The sequence below is a fragment of the Falco punctatus genome (assembly GCF_963210335.1).
Source record: "Falco punctatus genome assembly, chromosome: 3".
NCBI lineage: Eukaryota > Metazoa > Chordata > Aves > Falconiformes > Falconidae > Falco > Falco punctatus.
Genome location: NC_137582.1, coordinates 102,837,558 through 102,855,057, shown reverse-complemented (window position 1 = coordinate 102,855,057; position 17,500 = coordinate 102,837,558). Strand labels below are relative to the sequence as shown.

Here is a 17,500-nt window from a genome sequence, read left to right as displayed (position 1 = left end):
AGCTCTGCCCTGCCTGCGTGTCGGGCTGCGCCGGGGGGGGGTACCCAGAGCCTCCCAGGGGCTGCGAGGCTGCAGCCCTCCATCGCTCTGCCCGCACCATTTCTGAAACAATGATACCTTAGTAGAAATAAGAGCTCTCTGGCCGCTAAATGCAATGATTCTGGCTGCTAAATGCAATGATTCCTCAATTTAGACTGCTGAAAACATCCATGCCGAGATTCCAGAGGAGGCTCCAATGACAAGTTAAAGGCCAGTGAGTAGCAGGACGATCTACAGCCACCCTTCAAAGGACGCGGGGTTTAGCCTGTTACTGCCACGACTTGTGGACAGTTCTGGCTCCAGGCAAGAAAAAACGCCAGCAGTACAAGGAGGTCTGGCGTGGGGTTCTTTGGAGGGAAGCGATCCTCACGGTGGTGAGGGGAAGGTGGCAGCGAGCAGCCTGTCCATGGGGTACGTCCTCGCGCCCCGCCACACCTCACAGCCTCCTCCTGTCCATGGGGTACGTCCTCCCGCCCCGCCACACCTCACAGCCTCCTCCTGTCCATGGGGTACGTCCTCCCGCCCCACCACACCTCACAGCCTCCTCCTGTCCATGGGGTACGTCCTCCCGCCCCACCACACCTCACAGCCTCATGCGCGCCACGGGCACAGCGCATCTCGCATCACTTCACCCAGTCACTAACAGCCAAATACCGCGAGGCAAATGTGGATGCGGTGAGCACAGCCAGCGAGCGCCTCTCCTTCCCTCCTCGCGGGAGCACCTCAGGGAGCGTGCTAGGACGGCAGTGGAACCCTCACCGGCTTGGCTGCTCTGACATCCCCTGCAGCACTTGTATAGCTCACCTGCTAAGACCTTACATAGAAGAAAAACCATTTTGGGTCTGGATTTCTGCACTTCTTGGTGCCTTTTCCCAGTATTTCCAAGTCCATTATTAAGTTTGCCTGACGTGAGCTAACAATATTAGTTCCTTCTAACTTTCATAGCCATAAGCAGCTACAGGCTGCAGCATGAGGCCATTTCATACCAGACAGAAAAGAATCTACTCAGTCTGACATCAGGAAAGTTTTCTCCAAATATGGAAAGTCTAATAATTGTTAACATACCCTTGATCTTTATTTTTTCCTCTTTACAGGCAAACTCCTCCACCCCCCTCCCACCCAGCTGCCCCCCCCCCCCCCCCCAACAAATTGAATAACTTTTAATTTGTATTCTTACCACCTGAATGTTTCGGAACAATTACCTGAAGAGCCAGACATTACCACCCATGCCTCCAAAAAAGCTAGCGATTTTTTAATAGGCTTTAAGAGGCAGCATTATGAAATCATGCATGTGAACAACTGAACTTTCCTACAACACACAAAGTCTGCATTAAGAGATTTGGGCTGAATGTAAGTCACTTTGAAACAAAACATTTCCTTCTACAAAGACGTCACTGGAAGGATAAACTGTCTGAAGCAGGTTAAGTTGTCCTGCAGTACACGAAGTTTAAGGGAGAATGTGTGATATAACTCAGTCCCATTTCTTCCAAGTAACCTCAGAAGAACTTGCCTTTCACATCCTGTTTAATCTATTTTCTTTCTTTGGCATTACAGCATTTTATCCTTTGGCATTTCGCCTTGATTTTGAGTCACACAATGCATTTATGCACAATGCAACACCCCTTTGTCTCAAGCACTTCAGATTTTACTGTTCTTTCACAATTACCATTGGCTCCTCCAAGCAGGTGGTGAATCAGTAAAATTAGAAGTGTAACAAAAAAAGTCTTGTTCGTTATTAAAAAAAAAGTAAAAGAATTTTCTCCTGTATTTAAATATCCATACACTGAAAACTGTCTTTGTACTATCCTGTTTCTGATAAAGCCATGCTTCAGGTTAGAATATCAAGTCTGGCAGTGCTATTGTATTTACTTCAACAGATTAGAAAAAAGGTGCTGTGAAGAGTTTAAGGAGTATTACCAAACCTTAGAAAAAAGCTTTTATGAGATTTATTTACATATAACTCATTTACAGGTTGACTGTTGTGTCTTGGATCACTAAATTTAAATTAAAATGTGTTCTGCTGGAACAGTTCATGAAATCAAAGCTGGTCAGATAAAAGGCTGTACATTTACATACTCAGTCACGAACTGCACATTCAGTACTGGTTTCCCTACTGAAAATCGTAGGATTTGACTAGCTAATATGATTGACACTTGCAGGGTTGAAGGAAATAGAAGCCAACTGAGTATTCAGCATTTCTATTAAGCAGAATATTAATCTTGCTTTTTCTATTTCACTTATCTGTTTAAAAAAACCCAAAAAACCAAAAAACAAAAACCAACCAAAAAAACACACCCAAAAACCACACCACCTTACAGGACATCTGAGAATTTGTTAGTCTGTAAACCCCTAGAATCACAGAAAAAATTAATTTGGAAGGGACTTCTGAAGGTCACCTGGTCCAGCCCCCTGCTTCAAGACAGTCCAGTTGTATCAGGGGCCTCAGGGCTTTGTCCAGGGGAGTTCTGAATATCTCCAGACATGGAGATCCACAACCACTCCAGGAAATCTGTTCCAAAGCCTGATCACCCCTCAAGATGAAAATATTTTTCCTTATATACGATCAAAGTAACTCATGTTGAAATTTGAGTCTGCTATCTCCTGCCCCACCACTGTGTGCCTTTGACAAGGGTCCACCGTGTCTTCTCTAAACTTATGCAGCTCTTGACAGCTACTGTACTCAGGTCACCATGATTAAGCGAGTTATCGTGTGTTTGTAATGGCACATATTTTTTAAGGAAAACCACTAGTTTGGATCTTGGGGAGCTCCAAGCAGGACCTTGTTCTAATACTGCATGGCTTTTTCTGTTAGGACAGATAACCAAGCATTAAACTTAGTAAAATGGGGTTTGATCTCTCAAGAGCTGATAAGCTTAATGGCAACGGAAATAAAAATATCAAGACTACAAATAAAAAAAAAAAAGAGAGGAAACTAGCATGCTGAAGTTTGGCTTTATATTCACAAAATCAAAACTTCTGATTTGCTTTTTCTCAGACACCCAGGACAAGAACATTGAAATTACAGGACAAAAACTGAGCACCAAAAGGGAAGAGGAATTTAGTTAGATTTATCCAAAGCTTTTTTCCCTCTCTTGCATAATACTACCAAGCACCAAGCAGAAACACAAGTACACCTTCAACAAAAAGGTGGCAGGTTTAACTATGGGGTTTCCTGGTCTCACAGGAAAGCAGAAGGAAGGAGGAGGAAGAACCGCCGCCTCCAGCATCCTGCTGCTAGACTGGTCCATGTGCAACAAAACTATCTCATTGCTCGATAAGCAACAACTCAGTGACTGTAACAGCTTAACCACCTCCAACTATTTTGAACTGGGTCATTGCTTCACTACACCAGTTCCCCGTCCCACTTCATGTCTGTCTACACAAACACTCACACCATAACATTACACGACAGCAGGAACAGATCACTGGGAAGAGACTTTGGATAAGCATCTCTATTAAATGTGTAGCCACAACCCAAACAGTGGAAGCCTGCAACAGGAGACAGACCGATGAGTTGGAGAAGTTGTGTCAAAAGCATTATCACATCCTCTTTCGTGGCCAATATAGAATTTCATTAATTGATGAACCAAATCATCCACTACTGTTGTGGCTTACTGGCACTGTCAGCAGATTCTCTTACAGATAGTAAAATTATTGTCACTGGACAATCTTTCAAGTTTTTCCATACATGCAAATCTTAAAAAGGAAAGCCAGAGAGCCTGCAGTGGAACACCAACTGGAGTTGCATGCTCAAGTGCGACACTTTACTAGGTGTTCTGATTTCATCTTAGGCAAACCTTCATCTTAAAGGAATGAGCCAGTGAGTGAATCCACAGATAATAGTTGTACTCAAACACCGTTACAGTCTTTTTATAGAGATAAGCACCATCTAAATATCCAGAGACTGGAAAACCTAGAGTCTGTTGATGCTATACAAACAGAATACAAATGTACACAAACTCACAGAGGGAAGGGAAAGGACTGAGGAGAAAATTCTTACACCAAGACCTTCAATGATCTTTAATCCACAGTAATTATCTTTCAGGTGTGCAAAATAAAGACAGACAAACATCAATGTAATCTTTTCCTAGGCAACAAAAAGGCCTGGTAAAGACTAGAAGTATCCATACCTGTTAAACAAAAAAAGTAACACAGGTGGATGCTTCAGCCTGCTGCAAACATTTATCAGTATAGCTCCCACCTTGTAAACCTTCATAGCAATACCCTTGTTTTAAAACAAGACAGTCCGTGATACTTTCGGTTCTCAAAGCCATCAGTTCTATTTTAAAGCAAGTGTATTTTGCCAATATGCAGCAAGAAGCAGCTTTGTTTTATAATTTTGCAAGTCTCTTCTAAGAGCTGCCAATCTAGCTATTAGCAGAGGCCCAGTTTTGCCAGATGAACCTGTAACTTTCTTCCTATTCCTAGAGATTTACCAAGACATGCACAGTCCAGTGATCGACATTTTTTTTGAACAAATTAATCTAATTTGCTAATGAAAGAACACTTGCAAAAGGTGTTTAAATACTATCACAAAATACCACTGATATATCAAGTCAGAAATCTTAACTATTAGAAGTGACAGATTCCAATTTGCAAGGGCATAGTGCCTAGGTCTTATGTGATCTTTTCTGACACATTTTGCTGCCAAGGGGAGACGTCTGTAGCACAATGTTAATGAAGTGCCGAGGGCAGCAGGGTATCAAGGGATTGTTGAATCAAGGGTTACTATGAAGGGATTGTAAAATTTCCAAGCTCCTAATTTCTTTTTTATATTATGTATGCTATTAAAAAATAATAGAAATTTGGGTATAAATCACTTAGTTTACTTGTATCACTTCCAATCATTCCCTCAGAGCAAGTTTTCTTTGGACATAAGCTTCCTTTTACAATTTTTGATCATGAAAATATGTTCAAGTGCCCTCTTGATAGCATCTACTCTCATCAATTTCCATTTAAAAACATAAAACAAAAGTGAAAAAAATCCCTAGATGCTGATCACATCTGTTACAGTGTTTATTTTCAGAAGTATTTTGTAGAGGATAGCATACTGATTGCCCAAATGTAGAAAGCAATGGGATTCCTAAATAACAAAGACGAGGATGAAGTGTAATCTGCTGTTAAAACTCACCGGCCCAGCTGATACCATGTTTCTAGACATGCAGCGGCAGCTTTGAACAGGTATGGGCAGCATCCCTCCATCAATCCAGCCTGTTGTCTGTCTGATTGGTTTTAAAAAGAGAATGGGACGATTCCCTCCATATACTCACTATTTTATCTGGCAACACCTGCTGAACTGGTGGAAGAGGTTTAAAATAATCCCCCCCCCCCTTTTTTTAATATGAAAAGTGATGCAGGTTTTTGCAGCCTGCACTTCTAAACAGAAAATCTCGACTTTTATGGAGGAAAAAACAAAAAGTAGCAGGACACTGATCTACCTAACCTCTTTCAAGTCACCCTCAAAGGCATTAATTAATGCTGTAGTTAACCTGCAAGCACACTTGGCACAGTATCCTTGAAAACCTCTGAGAAGCATTTAGGGCTTAGCCCATTTGGTTATTCCATTAAAATAAAAAAAACATAAAATCCAAGAGTGGGAGGGAGCTTGACTTGCACTAATCTCCAGTCACTTCAACCTGAATTACAGTCTATTTAGAATACATTTAAGGCTCTAATGTGCATCAGCTCAGAGACAACCCCCAAACTTCTGAAATGCTGCAACCGAAAACGCTGTCGTGATCAGTCACTGAACAGTGTCAGGAAACACCGCCTTTGTGGAATAACGGTCACAGCCATGGACTTCACTCCAACAGATATGAGAACTCACCCTAAAAAGAAGAGGTTCTGGTATACACAATATGCACAAACTTTTTTTTTTTTGGCATCTCAACTGTTTCCAAGCTTTCTCATAATGGTCCTTGTTACCAGATGTTTTAACGACAATTAGCACAATGCTAGGTTCTACCATCCCAAGGTTAACCGAAAGCGTATCTTTCACTTAGTGAGACTGAATAAATATTCATTGCTACATATGGGTTTCAGAGAAAAATAAGTTTTTTCCATTTCAAAGGTTGAACTCCTGAACTTGTTCAGCATTATAAAGCTGTTCAGAAGTCACAGTCTACTAAGTGAAACTGAAAATATTAAAGTGAGAACAAAAGACAGGCAAAAAACTGCTTTCATTTATCCGTTAAGTGCAGACTTTCTGCAGGCATCGCAGCTGCAAAGGAACTTAAAAACTACTCCTGTGTAGAGCAACTGGGATACAGTAGGGCTTACTAGCTCAAAACTACTGCTATAGAAACACAGATGCACTGTGTTCAGCATAGATTTATTCACGCATGCTGTGAACATGCTAGTAAACCCATCCTGATCCAAGCTAGCTATAAGCAGGGCCAGCCTGGACCTGCCATGACTTACTAGTTCTAACCTAGGCTTAGAGTTAGCATTTCCAGACATCAGCTGGCTTCATGAAGCATGGCTTTGTTGTTTCCCTCTTCAGTAAACCTGATTTGCTTGGTCTCATTGCCACAAGAGCCAAGAGACATTTATCAATGCACTCAAGCTAACAAAGTCACCTCAAATAATGAGCACTGGAGAAAACTATTTCTGAATTTGCTTTACTAGAAACTGAAAGATGACAGTGAAGCCAGGTTAATGTTTAAATGGTTTCTGCTGAACTGGGCAATGGGGCTGCAATCAGACTCTGTACAATCAAGCATGAAGCTTTTAAGTGAAGTAGCGAAGAAATACGAGCACTGTATTCTGCATAGCTCGCCCACACTCAATAGCCAGAATTAAGCACAAAATAAGGAAAAAAAAAAGAAAAAAAAAAGAAAAAGAACCAGTCCAAAATACAAGTGGTCAGCTTCTACAAGCAGGTCACTTTTAAGGTGATGAATACATTGTAGGTTCTGATATGATCTCTATGGTACGCCAACTGTATCCAGTCCTCAGTCCCTCTGTGATGAAGCAAGTTTGATGCTGGAGCACTACAATATCTGAGACAGGCAGCTGTCTGTGTTAATTTCAGAGAAAATGGTATCACTGTTTGCCATGAGAAGCAACATGAGAATATTGTCTACAGCTGACTGTGACCCCGGCAAAGAGAAAGCACAAGCTCATATACAAACCCCATAACAATACAGAGCAACGCTGACATTCTCTTAAAGTCCAAAACTAATACCACTACTGTAGACATGAAAAATTTACAGCAGCCGGCCATTCGGGTAATTACTCATTTTGTGACTGCATTGCAGCAGGAGATTTTTTTACATCAGTAGGGGGCTCCAGTTCTGCAGCTTTTCACCATCTCCGTGAAGTTATAGTGAAGTTATACGTGGAATTGAAACATTCCTTGTGATGCTGACAGCAGGTGGGACATGCCCAGCTGCAGAAGGATCACAGAGGGGGAGAGCTGAGTGGCTGTATTCACTGCGCTCTGCAGGTGGCACCTGAAAACAGTGAGGACTACCAAAGCAAAAGGAAGAGCTTCTCTCGAAGAGGTCTCAGAAGTCAGCAACTGCAATTACGCATAATTTACATTTCAAAATAAGTCACCTTATGATAACTGATCAAGATCAGCCGATTAAAGACTAATAGTACAAACTGTCATTCAGTGCTGCATTTAGAAAGAACCTGGCCTTTAAGTCACCAAAATGGATTTGTATTTTTATAACCCCAGAAATCCAAACACAAATTAAGTCTGCTAGGTGACTAGCAATATGCAAGTGATTGTAAAGATCCTCCATAGCACTTAGCATATATTATGCTATACTTCACAACTATATTGTTATGTTGCAATCCAAGTATCAGGGTATCTTGATTAAAAAAAAAAAAAACCACAAAAAAAAGTTATGAAGAAACAGTTCAGGCTTAGACGAAGACTTGGCCAGACACTTTTAAATACCACTCAGGAAGAACATCAGCTCCGATTAAAATGTAAAAACCGTATTAGACTTACGATGAGGCTCAATCAGACCATATATGCAGCTGCTCAGAATTGTGTTAGGGATCATCTTGCAAATCGCTTAACACAGTTCAGACACCCATTTTTAACTGTGGCCAGTTAGTGTTGACAGCATAGCTACACCTGATTTAGCATATGGAGGTAGACATACACCTCCAAGTGCGGTTATTGAACTCTGTTTAAAGAGGTTTTGCCCCATTTTCAGTGAGCAAGCCAACAGTTGAAAAAGGCTTTCAGTTTATCAAGGCCAAGCAGAGAAGGCTACAGATATATAATGCACTATCAGTGTCAGTAGAAAAACCAAAGAGAATGTATGGAAAAGCCTTCTTCCCTACAGGTTAACCAACCTTCACTTTTTAACACCCTGTACATACATTCTAGAGGTGGGAGCTTTATAGACCTACTTTCCATTTCACATGGAATAGCATTAAAATAATGCATTTGCTATATAACCAGTCATACTTTAAAAGCCAAAGAAGTTGTTCTTATCTGCAGAAGCAAACACATAGAGCTTAGATTTAATCTTATTTGCATAATAATTTTTACTCTATGCTTAGCAGAATGCCAACAACATGTAAAAAAAGTTACTTTTCTACAAACCCAAGTTTACTTACAATGAAACAATTTTGAGAACCTTTTTGGGAGAAGAACTGAATCAGCTGTTGATTGCATCAGAAAAGTATGAAGAATATGTAAGATGGCAGAAGCACCTTTACTGACAACTAAATCAAATCAATTTTTGATGGACTGTCAATAGAAGAAACAGGGACATCCAGCCAAAATGCAAGCAGGCACTCCTATTACTAGCAACTTTTATCAAAAAGAGGTCAGCTCTGAAGTAAGCATGGTTGTTTTTTTAGTTGATGTCCATTTTGTGCAGCCCATTAGTAGTATCTATTGTAGCATAACCATTTGTACTTACATCATGATTAAATTACCTGTTAAAATATCTGGGCATAACAAAAGTGAATCAGTCTCAATCATATGTTTTATTTTCTCCTAATAATAGCCTGACCAGCCAGGAATTTGACTGATCATGTTCACTTAGCACAAGATTCTATATAGTAATATCACCTTTCAATTAACAACTTGCCATGAGTACCATCAAACTACTCCTTATATATATAGGTAATTTCCATTTTTTATCTACAAAATGCAGGTATTTATACAGTGTGCTGTCTGAATGCCAAAATGTTCCAATATGTTACCCATATTCCCCCATGGCATATAAGTTTATAAAAATAAATCTAAAATGAAAATAAAATATCCAAGTACACCAGAAACTGTGCTTAAATAACGCTTTCTAAGCAATCTGTGTAGAAAAACAGAAGCGGTCCAAAACTGTTTGCCTACCTGAGATAATATCAAATCTGATAAAAATCCTTTTCCTATTAAGACAATCAGTTGTCTCCTTGTAAAACATGGTATTACATAAAAAAAGCCTCTTTCCAAACATTTGAAAAAGCTGCTGTGGCAAGTTTGGACCATGATGCCCTCTTAATAAACAAAACCCAGCAGATAACCAGCTCTATGCTATTAGTGCATAAACTAATGGTCTGCAGATAAGTATCAGACTAAAAAAAGGAAAATACATGTTTCGCATGTTTGTAATGCATACCAATGTCACTAGCCTCATCTACGCTGCATTTCTTTTAGTGGTTTTTTCAAGTAGCTGCATAACAGTCAGTGTCAACGTTTCTGGTCAGGAAGATTTGCCTACAACTTAAACATGGCAAATATTGTTTTGTTTTTTCAATATGCTTATAACTTCTGTAATCAAAAATAAATAGAAATGCATTGCTGCTACTTGGAATTGCATTTTTTTCAAGGAATTCTTCAAAGCAAAACAAAGGCAGAAGCAAACGACTGACATCCCACTTCCTTGAAGCGCTCACCTTTCCTCTCTCCACCCCACCATACTGATTTCTTAATTCTACGCTGCTGATTCTCACTGCCAAACTATTAAAAATAGTACTGGACAACTTTACTCAATCTTCTCTACTAATCAGACGAGACATGGGTGAAATGATTGCTTTAACATTATAACATTTTAATGTTCAATTACTTCTCTGTCACTTTAATAATAGAGACGGGTGAATGTGAAAATCTTAAACAGGGGAAAGCAGTAAAACTCTCCTTGGTTTACAACAGCTTTAAGCTATGTTGATTACAAAACAAAGTCATATTTCTCAGTGCATCAGGCAGCCGCCACAGCACAGCCATCGCTCCGTGACGGCACACCCGCAGCGGGACTCCTAGCACCACTCTGCTCCTCCACAGAAAATGAACCGCCGAGGGACAGTGAGCCAGCCACACGTCCAGCCCTGCTGGGTTAAGCTCTTGGCACTGACGATGAAAAGCTGAGGGGGCTGGCAAATTAAGTTTTTCTAGCTTCCACATTACCTGCCCTTCTGGGGCAGCAGCCCCCGGCCAGCCCGCCTGTGCGTCCTCAGGGCTGCTGTGCCATGGGACCTTTTGGCAAATTGTTTTCATATAGCCCCTTACTGCCTTGTAAGTTTCTGGATGAAAAGTAGCACATTTTCCTTTGCTACTTCTCCATACTATACTTTCACCAATAGTTATCTCAAAAAATAAAGTTTAGTTCAAGTGGAAGTGGCTGTAAAGCAGACCTCATTATTTGTCTGGATAATAATCACTGACAACAGCAAGTGCACACACAGGCTCCTCCTTTTAACTTCAAATAAGGGTACAATTTTTAAGACTGCTAGCCAAATTTAGCATCTGTACACTTCATGCCATGCTGTATGTTAAGGTGTTACACAAGGTATTTTGTATGAGAAACACATTTGAGGAATTTCGGAGAACGGTTAATGTGCAATGCAGTGTCCAAGTGCGCCCCAGGCAGCTATTATTTTGCACTACAGACCACATCCTCCGCATTAAGTTAGTAATTTTAAACTAACCAAGAGGCTAACCATTACTGAGATAATAGCTTTCACTAAATTGAAGGAGAAAACACTGCCGCTTAATTCACGGCATGGTATAGCCACTAAATTAAATATAACAAAGTACAAAACAGAAATCAAGAGATAAATCTGCTTATATGAAAGAAAAATGCAGAGTGATAAAATGGCCTTATGTAAGAGCAGAATGTTGTAATTTCAGTCTTTGTACATTGAACATAAATTCCAGCTTAGTTAAAAGGGAAAGAGTGTGCATAATATATACCAAATCAACAGAACCATTTTGAATGCAAGTAGTTCATTAGGTCATTCCCACTCAAGAAAAATCTCTGGACATAAATGCACTGGTGCGGAGCACATACCTCTGCAATGTGGTCACTCTGCAGCTGCTCAGTATGCATCCAGCCAGACGGCAGGAATTTTGCAGCCCCACTAACTGAAGCGGAGATGGGAAAGCTGGAGGTCTGACTGGCACCAGATCTATTCCCTCTCTTACCCTCTCCCAAGTCCCAAACTAAGAGGAATTTAAACCAGGGAAATATTTTACCGTAGATGGCAGAGGTGATGACATTTGACAAGATACAGACGCTGCTCTCAAACACTCCGAAAAAAACCACGGTAATAAACACAAAAGCACAAGCATCATATAACCAGTAGACTATGTGTGCACAGCTGTGCCAGGACATTAGTAATCCCAGGCCATCTTGGATGAGATAGCACTGCAAAACACTATTAAAAAAAAAAGTATCTTTCTGCCTTACTGAAATCTTACTGCCTTACTGGCAGTTCCTTTTTGAACTTCCCATCAGTGAAGCCGGTACTGGGTATCTGCCCAAGACTGGTCCTACAAGCACTGACAGTGACAGACGCGAGTCCCTGCGGCTGCCTGTCTCCTGCTGTTACTGTTCGTTCCAGACTATACATGACCAAGACAGCACAGCCCCTTCGGTGAAACCAGCAGCATGAAGATTACAGCACACTAGATACAATCCGATATAAACAGCATTTTTATGGCGTAATCTTTTGCAGGTTATGTATCAGATAATCAGTTATTTAGAAATAAAAATTTACACAGGCCTTTTAAATGACTATAGACAAGCATTTAATTCTGCTTCCCTTTACCATTCCACAGCAGAGACACAGCAGCAACTGGTTGCAAAGCATCTGTGTCTAGCTAGCACAGAGAAGAAAGGGGGGAAATGTTCTCTCAGCTGTGAGGCAGCAGCATTAGCAGGCTGTGTATTGCCCAATACAGATCCATTCCTTATGCACTTACTCTGATTTGACAATTGCCTTTTTAATGGCAACCCTAATACATTATATACTCTTGTTCTTGCACTTTCCTACAGTTCAAACAGTCCCTCATGTCAGAGGGAAGTTACCATTGGATCAGGTCTCCCAGATCTCTGGCACTGAAAAAGACACAAAAGGTTAAGTGGCCTTAAACAGCAACCCCATGGCTGGGATGCTATTCATTTCCTTTGAATTCTTTGGTATCCATAGCACAACTACAGCTAAAATAATAAGAGAAGATAAGATTCAGTATAAGACCAAATTTTAGCAGAGATGCCCATCCATGGCAGTTCTTCCCCATGGAATACTGGAACAGAGACTGCTTTTTTCACTAGGAAAAGTGGCAAGCAGATGTTTGAAGAGGTTAAGGATGGAAAGAGATTTAATTTGGGAATAAATCATACTTAAATTCTCTTTTTTGGCTTCCATCTTGATTCTTCTAAACAAAACTCTCCCATGTATAAACAACATGCAAATGCTGTACTGCTTGGGGCTGTGTGGCCTTCTCATAGATTTTTGCAAAGAAAAAGCAAGATTTCTTTTTGGTGTTAGGTGCAAAGGAGCTATTTAAACTTGTTATGTCCACAGAAACAGTATATATAAACTCTCGCATTTCCCGAATTTCAGTTCATTTCACTGAAAAAAATCCCAGTGCTTAAAGCTAAGTGACTCATTTTGATCTAGTAAAAATCCTTATCTGAATTTGCCAGGGAATTCTGAGGATGCATTTTTTAAGCTAGAGGGTTGCAGTTCTGCCTTCACTGCCCATTCCCAGCTCTTCCCATCTTCTCCCTACTCCTGGCACCAGCACTCAGGCAGCAACAACGGTGAGTTATTTCAGGAATCTGGTAATGATGAAGACTAACCTGGAAAATGACCTTTTCTGATCAAACCAGCTCCCAGAACGGGCTTGCTGAAAGGTCCCATGATTATCAACTGTGGCTCAGGGGCAGGAACACAGCAGGTGAGACTCTGGCTGGCTTACACTGCAGCAGAGTCACACTCTGACTTGCTTTCACTCTTGTTGGACCACGTACTCCTGACCCTAACAGTCCCAGCACTAGCATTTGTAGCTGTGGAGCAAACCATCACCACTGTGACTGAAACAGACTCCCTCACCCCACCAAGGCAGTCTGCAATGGGCTGTAGATCTTTGCGGCTGGCATAGCCACTAGAACGGATACAAATGAAGGAAATACCCGTTTGTGTGGAAATAGGCCATTTGTGTGGCAGAAAAGCATTCACACCTCTTCATGACATGATTGCAGAAAGGTTCTTACGCTGTAACATGTTTTGATAAAGAATGAGATACAGGCAAACACCTTCCTGTGGAAGCTGAACTAGTCACAGTGTCAAAGTGAACTGAGCACCGACCGGCAATGCTTATCAAGTTTATTTTCACTTTATTTGATAATGCTCCTGACAGCGGAATCTCCTGTGTATGCTCCACTAAACTTTTATATTTTATGGACTACGTTACCACACATCATCCCTCTGTTTTGTTAAGTGTACGCCCACATGCCGCCATAAAACCCTGTTTGATTAGTCACACTACATTTCTTGTACACAAATACATTATCCTTACCAAGGTGATGCTTGCAGTCCCCAGGCTGGTACACACAGGTTACTCTCCCTTGGCTGTCTCTATAGCAGCGACCAGGAGCTGACAGCCTGCTGGCACTACCATGTCAAGCTCAACCTCCCCAGTGTATGTGCTGTATGCCCCCTTCTCCATGTTTCACCGCTAATGTTTGATCCTTGATCAAACCATGTTGGGGAGCTAAGATACCAGACACTCTCATTCCCCTTCCCCACCAAACAAACCCAAAACATAGCCCCCCGGCCCAAAAAACCCAAAAAAATTCCAAAATTACAAGTGAAGAGTTTCTTCTGGTTCAGTTGCACAAGGATCAGAGAAATAAGCCAGGATGGGAACAGAGACTAGTGGAAATCTTTTAGTAGCACCTGTAACCTTAAATCATACTCCTGGAATCAAAGCTAAGCCAACTAAGAAAAAAAACACACACTGGAATTTGGGCTTCATTTGTTCTGAAGTTCACGTAGTCTAATTCCCAGACATAATATGCAGCTTAAGTAAAGCATAATTTACAAACAAATTATCACAATTTAAGATGTTTATATTTGTAGGATAGGTAGAAAAACTTTAATTTCTTTAGTCTAACTGTAGGTAGCAGTATAGAGACCAATCAATCACAAAAGAAACAGCACCAGGAGATTCAGATTTTTAACAAGGTACTTGAATAGTGTCTTTGAAAACAGAACAATAAATACTTTACACAGTACCTCCAGAAAACGTGCACACCTTCTTTTGGCTCAGTGCGCACATCACAACAGCAATTCATTAATGTTTTCCAAAAGCCACATTATTAGAAAAATGTTAGTACACAAAACCATAAAATCAACCCATAATAACAATTTGCTTTAAGTACCACTGACAACACAGAAAGAAAACAGATGGATTCAGGGACTGGCATTATGACAAGAAGAAATACTATTTTTTCTGAAAGTCTGACATCAAATGGGCAAAATACTTTGGAACAAACAGCAGAAGAAATCAAAATTTGTTAACTTCAAGAGTTACCAGGAAAAGTTAAAAGCTTGCACTCATCTGAAATTCAGATTAGATCATCACAGTGGTTGAATGTTTTTGGACCTTTCCCTAGAATACCAGCTCGGAGTTCCTCCCAGACCTGTCTAGCAACAGGACATCTCAAAATTATGCTATGCTGTATATACAAACTCTTTTCTTCCTTGGTGAAATAATGCAGTTTACTTCTCACACTTCCATTATATTTAACTCTTGTTAAATAGCCTGTTATGGCTAGAACCTTGTAATCAATTTACTGCCAGAAGCTGGCAAGTTATATGTTCCTGTCCCCACCCCAGTGAACGATCAAAGCTAAAAAATGCATTTGAGCTCCAGTGTTGCTAGGTTTTATAGTAAAGTCACACACAATGTAACAAATTCATGATAACATAGTGTGCAGATGGGTATTTTTTCCTCTGTGTATCATGTAATATTATGTAAGATTGTGGCTCCTTTGACAAAAGTGCATAGAAGTGTAAGTGAAAATAATCAGCTGCTAGAGGTTCACAGCGAATTTCAAACTATGCGTTTATGTACGAAAGAAGTACAGTACGCTCTGTAACAGAAAGCTGCCATCACCTGCAGAACTGTGACGGCTATGATTTAAGAGCACCGCGATTACATGTCTATGATGATAATGAGGCTCCATGCTCCCCTTTGGCTCTCTGATCTCAACAGCCTGCGCCTTTTACATCCACAGACCTCTCTTCTCCCATCTCACCACTGATTTTTGTCCAGATTATCTGAATATTTACTTTAAAAAAACAGTTTAAAGTGATACCTGGCAAAGCTAAACACACAGCAAATGTGGTAAGATGTTTAGTGTGACAAAGCTATACTTAAGTGAAGCTCTACTTCAAAGGCCTGCTTACACAAACGAGTACTCCCTTTCCTTAGTTCAAGTTTGCTTTGCAGAACATATCTGCATTTTAGCTTGAACCGTACTTCTTACCCTGCCATGGCTTTTATTTGAAGTTACTGCAGTGGCATACAAGGTCAGTTCACATACATGCATAATTTAACCAAAGTCAAACTGTTATGCATAGCTAACAATGATTATGTTAGAAACCTGTCAGAATTAGTTAAGCTCACCTCTTTATCCATACTCTCTAAATCCTCTTTACATAGGGTGTACAGGGGCATTGTCTCAGACATACTTGGCTGGCGTTTCCGCTTAGATGGACCAGGCTGCTCTTCATTTTCACTTGCTGGTAGGTCATCTTCTTCAAACATCTGCTGCTGATGTGGTTGAACAACTCTGAAAAATTTCAGGGGTCCCACATAAGAAAAATTTACAGCTTGTCAAGAAATACAATCCTATAAACAATTTATGACTGCTGAATATCTACAGCTTTGCCTAATAGGGTTCTGTATTCATTAGCAGAGAAAGATCAAGTCTCTCAATGACTCCTTTTATTTTCAGTCTGAAGGCTTAAGTTCCACCTTTGACAAAGCACTCTCTCCTTCCTCCCCACTGTAACTGTAAGTAACCATCAAACCTTCCTTGAAGCCAAGATCTTCATTAGCTGCAGATGTGTTGCCCTGAAAATACTTTCAGATTTGTGCTCAAGTGGAGGTTTGTCTGTCACTTGATCCATCATTCAGGAAACAGTTCTTACATTCTAATATATTTTTTTCTGGTCTATGTTATGCTTGTATTCTTGAGTCTCAAAGTATACCTTTCTATTTCTGAACCTTACAGACAAGAGGTTTGCAAGTAGAAAGCTCACTCCTGCAGCCTCAATCTTCAGACACTTCCCAGATGCTAAGCCTGGATGAGATGCAGAACAGAACATATTTCTTTTTGGCTAGTGTATTCAAATAAGGTAGCATTTTCTCTTAGTCTGTATTTTATGACCTTGTTAGTTACTGTATTTAATCAGAACATGCAGATAAAAAAGGGAATGTCAAGATGTTCATGAAAATGGATAAAAGAATCATAACTTCATGGGAATTACTTTATAACAGCAATAAAAAAATAAACTACATCTAAAACAACTGCAGGAGACTTCTACCTTTCTTGGCTAACTTCTTTCTGTGAATATTACTTAACTACTACAGACTTGCAGAGGCTGGAGCTGCTACCCAGGGGTCCTCAAACTACGGCCCGCGGGCTGGATACAGCCCCCCAGGGTCCTCAATCCTGCCCCTGGTATTTACAGAACCCCCCCACGCTGCCCCGCCGGGGGCTGGGGGGGGGGAAACCAAGCAGCAGCAGATGACTGCCTGCCACTTCATCCATGCGCTGGCCCCCTGTTTAAAAAGTTTGAGGACTCCTGTCAGCTACACAATACAGTTTAGTCACATATCTTGGGCTGTCACACTAACCTCCTGGAACACGTTACAGCAGCTCAGCACCACCCAGAACCCTACCCAAAGATCTTGGGTCACAGACTTCACAGGTCACAAATTATTTGTTAGCCACAAGACTGGGGGGGGGGGGGGGGGGGGGGGGCGGAATGATTACCACAAGCAAGTATAAAAACGACTGTATTTGAAATCACAAGCTGTTTCAAGCTGTAACTACCAGGCGAGACGCCACCAAGCTGTTTCTGAGAGCAGTGGTGGCTGAGAAAGGGTACAGTGTGGTCTTTACCAACAAGTGTTTCAGTTTCTTGTTTTTCACCAAGCCTGGATTTTCAAGATAAAGCTATAAATCAGCAGCCC

General features: G+C 40.8%; 1 protein-coding gene across 1 annotated transcript in view; it reads right to left on the bottom strand.

Annotated features, from left to right (window-relative positions):
- The window catches only part of CTDP1 (CTD phosphatase subunit 1), a 114,553-nt gene that overhangs the window by 47,146 nt on the left and 49,907 nt on the right, over positions 1 to 17,500 (bottom strand). Inside the window, exon 11 of the mRNA XM_080380333.1 lies at positions 15,926 to 16,091. Coding sequence (XP_080236459.1) covers positions 15,926 to 16,091 — 166 coding nt within the window. The remainder of the gene's footprint in view (positions 1 to 15,925; positions 16,092 to 17,500) is intronic.